Source organism: Delphinus delphis, chromosome 9, assembly GCF_949987515.2.
Source record: "Delphinus delphis chromosome 9, mDelDel1.2, whole genome shotgun sequence".
Classification (NCBI taxonomy): domain Eukaryota; kingdom Metazoa; phylum Chordata; class Mammalia; order Artiodactyla; family Delphinidae; genus Delphinus; species Delphinus delphis.
The window spans coordinates 98,757,320-98,770,770 of NC_082691.1; the positions used below are offsets into that span (position 1 = coordinate 98,757,320).

General features: G+C 37.8%; 1 protein-coding gene across 1 annotated transcript in view; it reads left to right on the top strand.

The window, feature by feature from the left end:
- Positions 1-13,451, top strand: part of CNTNAP2 (contactin associated protein 2) — a 1,416,746-nt gene that overhangs the window by 533,662 nt on the left and 869,633 nt on the right. The window contains exon 10 of the mRNA XM_060019815.1: positions 8,650-8,821. Coding sequence (XP_059875798.1) covers positions 8,650-8,821 — 172 coding nt within the window. The remainder of the gene's footprint in view (positions 1-8,649; positions 8,822-13,451) is intronic.

A 13,451-nucleotide genomic window follows, 5' to 3' on the forward strand; every position in this document is an offset into this window, starting at 1 on the left:
AAATTAAAATTAACTCATAAAAATCACCTCCAAAGGTGTTAGTTAGCCTTTCATTAGTAGACCACTGTTTGTTTGATAATGGAATGTTAGGAGCACTGTGCTTTCTGCTCTCCCACATGTAGTGTGCTTTTTAAACAATGCAATTTGTTATCCACACCCACTTTTCCAGTTTCCCATTGATCTAAATGGTAAACCCAAGTCAAGCCCTAAGTCTTCATGTAATTTGGATTCTGTGATCTTTGATATTGTTAATCATTCCTTCACTTCCTTAATATCACTCCTTGGTTTTTCTTCTACCTCTTTCTCAGTTTTATTCACTAGTTTATTTTCCTGCTTCTACCACTGATATGTAAATTATTTCTAGAGTTCCAGCCTTGAAGTTCTTTGCTTAGTGCACTATACAATTTCTTTATACGATCTCCTCCACCTCCATAGCATAGTGACTGAAAAACTTCCTCAAATTCTGATCCCTCTCCTGATGTCCAGATATTAATATTAATCTATGGATTGAATATTTTACCTTAGATATCCCAGTGGTACTCCAGACTTGAAAAGGCTAGCTTTGAACTCATCAGAACCACCCACCATCCTTTCTCCTCTCCTCTCCTTTCATTCCACTCCTTAAAGACCTGATGCTTTTCCTGCATCTTCTTTTTCATAGAGGCAAAAGCATCCATGTAGTTGCTCACCCAGAAATCTGAGTCATTCTAATTGTCTCTCTCTCACTGTACAGTACTCATATCCAGTAGATCAGCCAGTTCTGTCATATCTTCCTATGAAATATTTTTCATCCATTCCCTCTACATCAGCTTTATTGACATAGTTTAGATAAGAATTTGTAATTTATCCAATGACTCTTTTGTAAAACAATCCGTATCTCCTGTTTTCCTTCTACCAGCTTATTCCTATCTCCACCAGAGAGAAAATAACATAATACAAATTAAGTTATTTCCTTGCTCAAAATTCTTCAGTGGCTTTTTGTTCATTCAGTAGACAATGTTTGAGCCCCTACTATGTAAGAGATCTAGGAGTCAAAGTCTCATGGAGGGTACATTCCAGTAAAAGAAAAAACAGTAAACAAAAATATATAATGTGGTGATAAGAGTTATGAAAAATAAATCAGATAAGGGGGATAGAGCATCAAGGGGGTGGGGGAATGTTATTTAACTGGTGATCAGAGAAGGCCTCTCTGATAAGGTAACTGAAACAGAGTCCTGAAGGAAGTGAAGATGCAAGGTTAGATATCACCTCATTCCAGGATAAAAATGCAAACATATTCACCCACTTGATCATTCACCTAACAAATACAGAGGGGTCAATAAAGCCCGAAAAATGGAGATTATATTATGTTATAAAGGAGAGCTTCAATCTGTTGAAAAATAATTTATTTCCAAACTTTATAATAGACACTTTGTATCTTGAACATCTCCCTTATATCCTATGGATTGTTTTAATGTAAATAGATTGGTAAATTTTATGCTATGTGTGTTTTTCTCAACAAATATGTTTTTTTAATTCATAGAGAAATAAGACAATACAGTTGCTGTCATGAAACTATTATACTAAAGGGGAGAAAAACACATTCAGAAACACACGTGTAAGTAAATAAACCAATCCAGATAATTATAAATTGTGACAAATTCTATGACAAGAAATAAGTAGCTGAGGAACTGGAATGAGAAAATGGATAGAATAATTTTAAGTAGAGTAGTCTTGGAAGGCCCCCTCTCAGAAGGTGATATTCGAGCTGACCTGAATCGTAAGTCAGCCATGAAAACTGCAAATGGGAAGAAAATTCCAGGCAGAAAGGTCTTGGTTTTCCTAGAGCACAGGCAAGAGAATGGGGGTGGCTGAAGCATAGTGAGCAAGAATAGGCACTTTTTTTTAACTGAAGTATAGTTGTGTCAGTTTCAGTTGTACATCAAAGTGATTCAGATTTTTTTGAGGGGGGTAGGAATAGACATCTTAAAGCATTTAATTTGGGAGCTAGTAGTCACCCCAAAATACAACAGAACCATTTTTTTTTTTTTTTTTTTTTTTTTTTTTTGTGGTACATGGGCCTCTCACTGCTGTGGACTCTCACTGTTGTGGCCTCTCCCGTTGCGGAGCACAGGCTCCGGATGCGCAGGCTCAGCGGCCATGGCTCATGAGCCCAGCCGCTCCACGGCATGTGGGATCTTCCCGGACTGGGGCACGAACCCGTGTCCCCTGCATCGGCAGGGGGACTCTTTAACCACTGCGCCACCAGGGAAGCCCAGGAGTCCGTTTTTTTTGTTCTGTTTTGCTTTTTTGTAAATTTATTTATTTTATTTTTATTCATTTCTGGCTGCATTGGGTCTCCATTGAGGTGTGCGGGCTTCTCATTGCGGTGGCTTCTCTCGTTGCGGAGCACGGACTCTAGGTGTGCAGGCTTCAGTAGTTGTGGCACACGGGCTCAGTAGTTGTGGCACACGGGCTCAGTAGTTGTGACACAGGGGCTCAGTAGTTGTGGCTCGCGGGCTTAGTTGCTCCGCGGCATGTGGGATCTTCCTGGACCAGGGCACGAACCGTGTCCCGTGCATCGGCAGGTGGACTCTCAACCACTGCACCACCAGGGAAGCCCATAAGAGAACCATTTTTAAATGTGACAAATTTATTTGAAGCATAAAGTATATACTGAGGGAAAATAATCTTTTGTAGAATTTTCTTATACTTATTTAATGGTTTAACTAATATTGTTTTAATTTTTAAATCTTGGAAGGGAATTTGAGTGTTTGCATGTGTCCTAATATTTTTAGGGTTTAGGAACTCCCTAGATCTAAAAATCTGGCTAAGAGGGATATGAATTGAAATTGGAATGTGGGCAGGATTCAGAATATTCAGTCTTTTAAGGCCACAAAAGTCACCCTGGCCTGGTAACATAGAACATAAAATGAGGATCAAGTGTTAAATCCCACCGGGAGGTCTAGCTAAAGGGTAAAAGATGTCCTTTGGTTACCTGAAAATGACCACTGAAATTAGGAAGAGCAATTTAATTGACAATTCATGGGTACTGAAAGCAGATTAAAGTGGAATAGAGTGGGACATGGGGAAATGGAGACAGGATAATTTCCTTTTATTGGGAAATAATTTAATCCAAAATAAGGTTCTCGAATGGCATGTTTAGCGTCAAGCACCATCTCATGTCAAATGGATCATAATCGTTTTAAAATTAGTTTTTATTCTCAAACAATTTAAAATGTGAAAAAAAAGTTTTCAAGAACAGTTCAAAAGCCACCAGTATAACTTTCACTCAGAGAACTCATTCAAGTTTTGTCACTTGTCCAGTAACGTCCTTTACAGTAAAAGACCCAGTCTGGGATCACATGTTACACCCTGTTTTCCTGCCTCTCCAGTCTCTGCTGATTGAGATCAGAGTCTCAGCTGTTTGTTGGCTTTCACAACCTTATCATTCCTGAAGATCCTCTCAGGTTGAGTCTGTCTGATGTTCTCTCATGGTTGGACCTAGGATATGTGTCTTGGGCAGGAGTACCACCAGGAGTCATTGCATTCTTCTCATTGCAACCTATCAGGTGTCCCAGTGTCAGTGGGTCCTGTTACTGGTGGTGATAACTTTGATCATTTGATTACAAAGATGTCTGCCAGGCTTCTTTGCTGTAAAATGACTACTTTCCCCTTTGAAATTAGTGAATATATTCATAGGGAGACACTTTGAGACTGTTCATCATCCAAATTTCACCCACTCACTCGAGCATCAGTTAATATTTCTTGTCTGGATTAATTACTACTATGATGGTTGCCAGATTGTACCTTTCTAATTCCAACATGCTTTTTACATTTGTTAGTTATCACAGGAAGATATTTCTATTCTCCTGTTTATTCATTTTTATGCAGGTGGACTCATGGATTCCTGTTATTCGATGAAATATATCTATAAATTATTTCCTTTTGCTCTTATTTCCCTCCTCCCTCCCTCCCTCCCTCCCTTCCTTCCTTCCTTTCTTTTGATACTCAAAGTATCTTTCTGATGCTCAAATTATTTATTTTGTTTTAAAATTGTCCAGATAGGAGCAGTAGGAGCCCTCTTAAGACTAGCCCCTATGTCATTCTGACATGACACCATCGTTCCTTGAGCACTTATTTACTTTCCTGGGCAGCAAAATGTTCCAGGCTCATATTGTGCTTTCTGTGACCCAGCTCTAGGATCAGCCTTTCTCCAAAGAGTCCTGTTTTTATTCAGTAGAGAAACTAAGATCTGAACTGTAAAGGGACTCATTTCTTCTGGGTATAATCCTTCTCTGGACCATCTTCAGTGGGTGGTAGAAACCACCTGTATATTGAGTATATACACAATTCCATCTAGATTTATTTCTATATGTATATACTGAAAACCACAAGTGCACACTTATAGATTAAATTCCAATCCAAACCCATAGGATCCATTCAAGATCTCCCTCTTTTCATTTGCACCCTCCTTTCCTGACAACGTGAACCTGGCTCGCACTATCGTCAATCTATTTATTTATTTGCTCAATCAACCTGTATTGTAGTCAGTCTCCGAGCCGTGCCAGATGGGCATGTGCTTGGCTGTCCTTACTGCAGGCACCAAGCACCACTGGGCTCACTCCTGGCTCACTCTAACACACTGCTTGCTTGGGCCCAACCCCACCAGGGTGAATTCTTTAGGAAGATTTGGTAAACAGATATTAGTAGACGCTTTGCACAATATTCCAAGGTTATTTTAAAAGGAAAAGCCTAAATGGTTTTTAGCATCTTTACAGCATTCTACCAGCCTTTCTAACCTCCTAAACTTCCCAACTTTAAAATAAGTATAAATAGAGACATCTTGTATGCATGTAGTTTTAGACATGTAAAATATGCAGCCCTGTTGCCTGTTGTTTGCTTTTCTTGTCCCATCAAGTTACCATATAATTTACAACAACTTAGATTGGCATTTTAATGTCAAAACAAATACCAGCATGCTTTTCACTAACGTATATCTGAGTTAAAATTTTAAAACCTTGAAAACGCATGTGTTTCTTTTGTCAACAAGAATAACTAAATGCTGAAAGGACTTCAAATCAGGATAAAGTTTTTATATGCCAAGTCTTGAAATGGAAATCTCAAACATGCCAGTAAGGTAACATAATTATAATGACCCAGTTCACTGATAGATGCAATTGAGAATGACACAATTACAATCCACTGTGGGTATTACAACATATCGTCAGATCACCAGTAACTACAACCCATGTATAGACATTGTATTTTTTATTTCAAATTCATAGATATAATAAATTTAAAGGTCTAAGCCAAAACAAGTAAAAGTTTACTTTTTTCCTGTTTTTAATTTTTATAACTTGGCAAATTTTAGTTGAGTTTATTAACCCTCTATCCATTTTATATCTATTCATTTCTGACCCTCAAAATCCCAGCTGCAAATTTTTTTCTCCAGTCAGTCCTGCTGTTAATCTACTAAGTAGGTTAAATCCTAAGCTTTAGTCACTGAAAGTATCACAGACACTATTACACTAAGATTTTTTACTGAAATTATATTTGTACATACAGGGAACAATAACAGAAATAAATAATAATATGCTGTCCTCCATTTCAAGCGTAGGAGGGTGTTAGAGCACCCGGAATTTCAGTACCAGAGACTCAACATCTTTAACCCATTGCTAACTATAAGGGAGTGGTCAACATTCTACTAGTACAGTTCTCTTAAAAATATGTAGGCTTCCTATGAATGCTGTTTAGCTTTACTTCATTAAACAAAAGCCATATCCACACTTTCATAAAGATAAGCTCTTTTTCACATTGGGCTTCCGCTGACATGCTGAGGGGAAAATGTCCATAAGATTATTAGAACCATTATTGTTTAACTCAGAGGCTCTGTGAGACATACCGGTAAGCTGGCTAGAAGTTAATTTGTCTGAATGAATGGTTCTTGGAGGCACCATCTAAGATATTTCTGAGGTCTTAATATGGATTTTATAGCCACACCTCATTATCATCTTTAGATCATGTTTTCCTGGTAGTAGAAATTTGCCATGAAGTGATTTCTTAATTTTTTTGCGTTCAACATCTGGAGAGACTGAAATTAAGAAAATATTTTATTTTCAAATCCATCAAGACCTAGCTTCCTTATATTTAGCAGTTTGTCTTTAGTTTTTCTCTCTTCTTTTTCCCTTTTACTATAAACAAAGAGAAGACGCCAGAGTACTCTGTGTGGAAATGTCCTTAGCTAGGTTATGCAGTTCATTAAGTACAGTGTTTTCCTTTCCACATTATCACAGTTTTGCTAAACTTTCCACTGCAACACAGCAATGATCCAGTTTTCTTCCATTTCCAGTAATATTGCTTCCTCACCTTCCTTTCAGTCATTACTGACAGCCTCTTCATGAGCCATGAGGCTCCATGGCTACATTATAATGGACATGTAGTAGTTTGTACTATAATTATCTTCTCCTAGAATGTATCCCGTGTAGAAAATGAAAGGAATTGACAATTTCAAACTCCAGAATTCATCAGGGCCAAACAACATTGTTATGAGTGACTGATGAAGTCTTGTTTTATGAACTTAACTATACCCATTTGATAGTGATCTGTGTGTTACGCAGCTGCCTTGCTTCTGAGAAGGTCTTGTTCTCACAATAGATGTCCCCATTTTGGAATACTTCAAAGCAAGTGTGGATATTTAGAGACTCCCAAGTATTCAAAAAACAGAATCATATGATTGTCATGTTAAGAATAGTCAGTAAAGTTACAGCTGGATGTTTTCTCTTTGCTAAGTTTAGACATTAAACTCCATTCAATTTTATCTTGATTAGGCAGAGTGAAAATCATATGTATGCATATAGCTAGTCTAAATAGACCACTTAGCTAAGATCAGCAATTTTCTGAGAGGATTAAGTCAATGCAAATGAAAAAAAAAAAAAAAAAGTGACTCAGAAAAGAGAAAAGAAAAAAAAAAAGCCATATGTTTGACATTGAAATAGAGCCTTATTTATTTTTAAGCCAAGAAGTTAAGTATAATCATATTTTTACATATTACTATGTTGATGGAAAATGATTGTATACACTTCTGTGATTAATCCTTAAAAAGGATTCAATTGATAATTATTAGATTTTAATTATTGTAACCCATTAATAAAGGGAGAAGGAGATTTCTATTGTTCTAAACTACTATTACTAGTCAAACAGAATAGGACATTTAAAAAAAAAATCACTTAATGGGGACTTCTCTGGTGGTCCAGTGGGTAGGACTCCGTACTCGGTGGTCCAGTGGGTAGGACTCCGCGCTCCCAATGCAGGGGGCCCGAGTTTGCTCCCTGGTGGGGAAACTAGATCCCGTATGCATGCTACAACTAAGAGTTCGCATGCCACAACTAAGAAGCCCACATGCCGCAAGTTGAGATCCTGCATGCCACAACTAAGACCCGGTGCAGCGAAAATAAATAAATAAATAAAATAAAATAAATAAATATTTTAAATAAAATAAAAAATCACTTAATGGTCATCTTTTGGACAATGTTTTTATTGAAAATTCCCTTTTATCCAATTAATGGCACATCCTGATACCAACCCATTTTGTATAAATTGTTTTTTTGCTATAGATATAATATTAGATTGAAAAGAATGTGTGAATAACTTACGATTTTTAAGCAGACAAATTACTACAGTTTAAATTTGCTCTGATAGGTGAAGTTCATTTGGGGGACTTTGTGGAGATATTTAATGTGATCAAGAAATGTTATTCCATATGGCCTGCAGATTTTCTATGCATAATATGAATTATGATTTTTTCTATTGAGAGGCATAAAGGAAGTTTATTTGTGGTGCTATTTTAAAGTTACTTTGCAATAAAATTTTTAAAATTATCTGATCTCAACCTTAGTATATGTATATCCTACTCTGTAATAGAACCAGTAGTTGCTAACCCTAATAGAAACTTTCTTTTTTTGTTTTGTTATTCATTCTTCTAAGCTTCTAGTTCCACTTCTTATCACTTATGCTACCTATACCATTTTAGGTACCTTATATGAGATGAATATTCAGAGCAATGTGGCTGACCCTTATGCCTAAATTTATCTCTTTATGTTTCTTTGGGTTTTATAAATTGGGAAATCATTTGTAATGCAAATGTCTCTTTGGATTGAATTAGATATTAATCTATAAAAGAAACCCACCTTAGTTGATAATAGTAAGTTTAGCTTCTTGACATCCGAATAACAGACCTCTGAGGAATTAAGAAAATAACAGTAAATATTAAAGACATAAAAGGAAGGAGCTTGGATAGTTGGGAAAGGTCTAAAATTTTACATCCTGATCTCTGAAGACAGGGTCACATGAAGAAGTATAGCCGTGAGCAGATGGACAGAGATGTGGCAGAGTGAAAAAGAAGGTGTCAAAAGAGAAAATATGAAGGATGCTTCATAGACATAGACCAGAGACAAACATTTGCCTAGGTTCAACCCTTAACAGCTTCCCCTGAAATAATACTGGTTTCTCAAAAGACTTCATTCTTCCACACTGAGTACAACAACAGCAAGGATCAGTGAAACACAGTAGTTGGATACGATGGCTGTGGTCAGGGAAAACACCCAGAGGAATTTTAGTGAAGCATGCTGGACACAGAATTCAACATTCCCATTTTTTTCTCTCTCACAGGTTATCGGAACCAGATGAATAACTCAAGTCACTCTGTCCTTCAGCCTTCATTCCAAGGATGCATGCAGCTCATTCAAGTGGATGATCAACTTGTAAATTTATACGAAGTGGCACAAAGGAGGCCAGGAAGTTTTGCGAATGTCAGCATTGATATGTGTGCCATCATAGACAGGTAAACGGCCTTTCATCCTTCCTCGAATTGTTCAGATTTTCAGAATTCATGTTTTTGTTGTAGGACAAGTGAAACACCCGAACACACAACCCTGTAAGGGGTAAGGAGACAGGAGCCACTTGCCGTGCCTGTGGCTTTTGTTTGTGATGTTAGCAGTGATGTTTATATCAGGACATGGTTATATATGACAGAACAATATGTGATGTCACATTAACCCATTCAGCCTCCCTTGGTGAATGTGAGCATTATGCATGTAGTTTTGCAAGCAACAGCTGGAAAAGGAACTTAGTTTATTTTTAGTTTTGCTTCTGATGCCCACAGCAGAAATGTCCCTCTTCTTCTTGTCTTGGTCATTACTCATCCTCAGTATATGGTTCCCTCTAAAGGCCCCTCCTGAAGGAAAAGAAACATTAAAATGTGTTGGCAGGCAGTATGGGGATTTACTGAAGTAGAATATTTAATGTAGTTGAGTCTGCTTACAAAACAGACATACTGAAATATTATTACAAGATCTCATCTTTGTCAGTTTTTGCAAATCTGGGGAGAAACTTTTTGTAAAAACTTAGTTGACCTCTCACATGGTGGAAAGATACAACCTTTATATGAAATATTATGACAGCATTACATATACTACCTTAACATACTTCTAAAAAGTGCCTTTCGTTCCAACATGAAAAAATTTCATTTTGAGATGTTTTGCCCACAAACAAACTACATCTAATTTTGAGTTGAATTTAACCCAGTGAATTTAGGTGATATTCTGTCCTATTTTCAGATCTTTTATGAGAGGGCTATGTTATTCTGAAAAGAGTTTTATTAATTTTATATTTTGAAGATAAAAGTTCTAGAAGTCTCAGCCAGCCCCCAGTAAAGTACAGACCTTAAGTCTCTAATAATCTTAGTTCATTTAAGAGGGGATCCTTGGGGAAGTCATCCAAAGACATATAATGAATCTTAAAAATATACAAAAATCATCCATTATGAAATAAGCTCGCTTCCATATAATCTTAATAAAGTAGTATTCACATGAACGGTAAATTACAGTTTATGATGTCTGTAGAATGTACCTTTTTAAAACTTTAATATGTTTATAATAAAACATAACATAGTGCTTATTTTTATTACATATACGCAGATATGGGTCCTGATAGTCTAAACAGTTTATATTTAAACAGAACAGCAAACAATTTTAATAAAAATATACTAATTTTTGAACCATCAATAATGTAATAGCTGTTATTTCTGCCTAAAGCAAGTGGTGGCAGTAATCACAAAAACTGAGAGATGAATGTTTTAAGATAATATATTCTGATATTAGATGTGTATTCATAAATTTTAATAATGGTTTTCCATACAGGAAGACTTTCCTTCTTAGTAATAGACAGTATATTGAGTCATTTTAGTACCTTGTTCATTTTCCATGTCAGTAACTTTAATGATACAATAATTTCTGTCAATAATACCCAAGTTAGTTCATCCAGCTTTCATAAACTGCTAGATTTTATGGTGATGTTGCTATTTCACTTCAAACAGCATGTTTCCTGGGCATTAAATTTAAATTGTTTGCTACCAGAGAAGTGCGGATGAGCTGTTGAGATTTTACTGTTTTACCCCCATGGCGAGATTAGGAGTTAAAATATCTCCAGAAGAAGATTTTGGTAAACGAACCAGGCACTCCTGGTAAGGAGAACAACACAAGAGACGATGTAGAATAGGGGTTGCAAATTTCAATTTTTGGCAGGTAGAGAAATATACAAAACAGTTTTTTGCCAAAATGGCGTCATGCAACTGTCTATGTTGCCAAGTATCCTGTAGCTGACAGAACAAGGAATATGTCTTTCTTATCCTCCAGGGTGATAACCCAGAAGAGTGACTACAGGGAAGTAGTCACCTCTGATGCACCACAAACTTCCTAAAGCCACTATTGAATACGTTTTCTGCTTGTCTTACTTTTTGAGGACAGTGACTTCTTTTTTTTGGTATAATTGACACATAACATAGTATTCGTTTCAGGTGTGCAATGTGATGATTTGATATTTACATATATTTTGAAATGATCACCAGGGCAATGATTTCTGCACGTTAATTACCAATGGTGAAATAGCAGATTCCTTTATTCACACAAAATGTGCCCAGTTCAGAATCTTAATCTGTGAAGTGCTGTGTTTTTGCATGTATGATACAGGGCTGTGTTCACCTTATTCAAACCGTTGAGGGGCTCATTGATGAGCTCACCCTTAATCTGTGTCTTTGCATATGAGAGTACCCTGTCCTCACATAGCTGTGACCCATCAGATAATATTTTAATGATACATCCCTGGCTCTTCTCTGGTTTGATCTTTTCCCCCTCACTGACTGAAACTTTGCAACTGCCTGATCTCTACCATTTTATTTTCAGACTACCTAAATTCTCCCTAAGCAAGCCTACACTGTCTCCTTTATCCTTTCAAATTTCAGCTTGATTGATTTGAGAGCTATTTTTGAAAAAATTTAAAAAGCATAAATGAAAATATAGGGTAAAAAAATAGAAATCACAGGCATGATTTTTATAAAATGTTTAGAGATTATAGGAGCAGCTGCAATGATTTTATGAGTAGAGCTTAGGGAGATAGTTTGGGCAGATGATTCTAAAGGAGTCTTGCTGTGTGTCATGCTGACATACCCTGTGAGTTGGACTTCTTTTTCTTTTCTGGGTGTGGGTTTACACGTGCCCTGTTTTGTTTGTTTGTTTGCTTTCTGAACACAGCGTTGAATCTAGGAAGAGCAAGCATGCCAAGCGATAGAATTATTTGTTCAGTAGTATTTTCTGAGTGCATCCATGGTGTCAGACACTGTTCTAGGCACTTAGGATAAATCACTGAACAACACGGACAAAGATCCTTGCACCTGCGAAGCTCACATTCTCGGGGAAGGGGAGGAAGCACAGACGTGATAAATAAATATTATAGTAAGTTAGAAGGAATAAGTGCTATAAAAAAAGAAAGAAAAAATGTTGAGCAAATCAAGGAGGACTGGCATTTCAACAGATGAGTGTTGAGTTGCTGTTTAAATAGGTTGGTCAGAGTTAGCCTCAATTATTAGTTCAAGACCTGAAAGAGTAATAGAATTCACCAATTTGGGGAAAGAGCATTACAGGCTGAGAGAATAGTCAATGCAACAAGGCTGCCTGGTATCATCTAGGGTTAACAAGGGGCCAGGGTGGCAAGTTTGGAAGGACGAGGAGCAGAGCCGCATAAGAGGAGGCCAGAGCAATCCTAGAGGCCAGGGCCTGGAGACCTGTAGGTAACTGTAAGGATCTGGCTTTTACTGTGAGAGAACTAGGGAGTCATTGCAGGTTTCTGAGTAGAGCAGTGGCATGCTTTAGCTTACATTTGTAAAGGATAACCCTGGCTGTGGGAGGACGAAAGGTAGAAGCTGGGAGCCTGTCATAGTAATCCAGGTGAGAGGTGCTGGTGGCCTAAGACTGGGGTGCTGTTAGCGCAAGAGGTAGTGTCATGTGGTCAATTCTGAATATACTGAGAAGGGTTGGTCAGTAGGATTTCTTAATGGATTGGTTTCGAGGCATGAGAGGAAGAGAAGCTATAAGGATAAACCGAAATGATTTGGTAACAGCAACTGGAAGGAAGGAGTTACCATGTCCTCCGATGGGAAGGCTAGTGGTAGAGAAGATTAGTCATGGGGTGGAAGAAAAAAATCAGGAATTCACTGTTGGGCAGGAGTTGAAAGGTCTATTGGACATCTAAGTGGACATTTCAAGAAGGCAGTTGGATACATGTATCGTACAAGCACACATCTGCAGATTAAACAATGAGGTGTTGTGTCTGACAAAACGTCGTGCTTATCTATTGAGGACCTCTGGTTTCTTCAGCTGTATTTCATAAACAGCAGAAGAACCGGAAAGGGAGAGGGTGAGTAGTGGGCAGGAAGCCTCTTCCAATGTCAGGAGCCTGTAGCCTTACCCTTCGAGTGAGACCCTGCTCTTAGGGAGGAGGACTTCATCAAATGCTCAGTTGCTAGAATATTCTCCGTAAACAGTAAGATATCTAGCAGATAATCTCCTTGTTTCTCCTTGCATGAGTACCATTTTTTATCTGCTCCTTTGCACCCTCACATTGTTGGTTCCCTGTGGCAAACATCTTCAGGCACCAGACTCAACTCCTGTCTTCGACCCACTTCTCCCTATCCTCTTTCTGGGTGTGAAAATCTGAGAGGCAAAAGCCTGCAAAAACACTCCTATAACTAAAGTTAGGTTTATTTACTTCCTCCTGCAAGTGGGAACCAAAAGAGAACCAAGGGTCTTCTCAGAGGGAGGTGGGGAGAGGAAGGGAGTGAGGAAAGTGTATTGGGGGTCTGAGTCAGTCCTGGGAGGGTCCTGGCAGGTACTGGTCATAATTTATAAACTAGGAGAGTTGCTGCAGTAGAGGGTAGAACTTGTGAATCCCTGCAGAGCTCTTGTTTGTTTGTCTGTGATTCTGATTCACGTCACATGGAATGGAGAAGCTGGTGTTAAAATATTTTGAGCTGAAGTAAGTGGTGTTCATGACTGGTTTGGCAATTTTTTTCCTGTTTTGTGAGTAACAGTAAAGTCCGTTTTGCTATCTGTGACTTACATCAATCCTAAGATCACCCT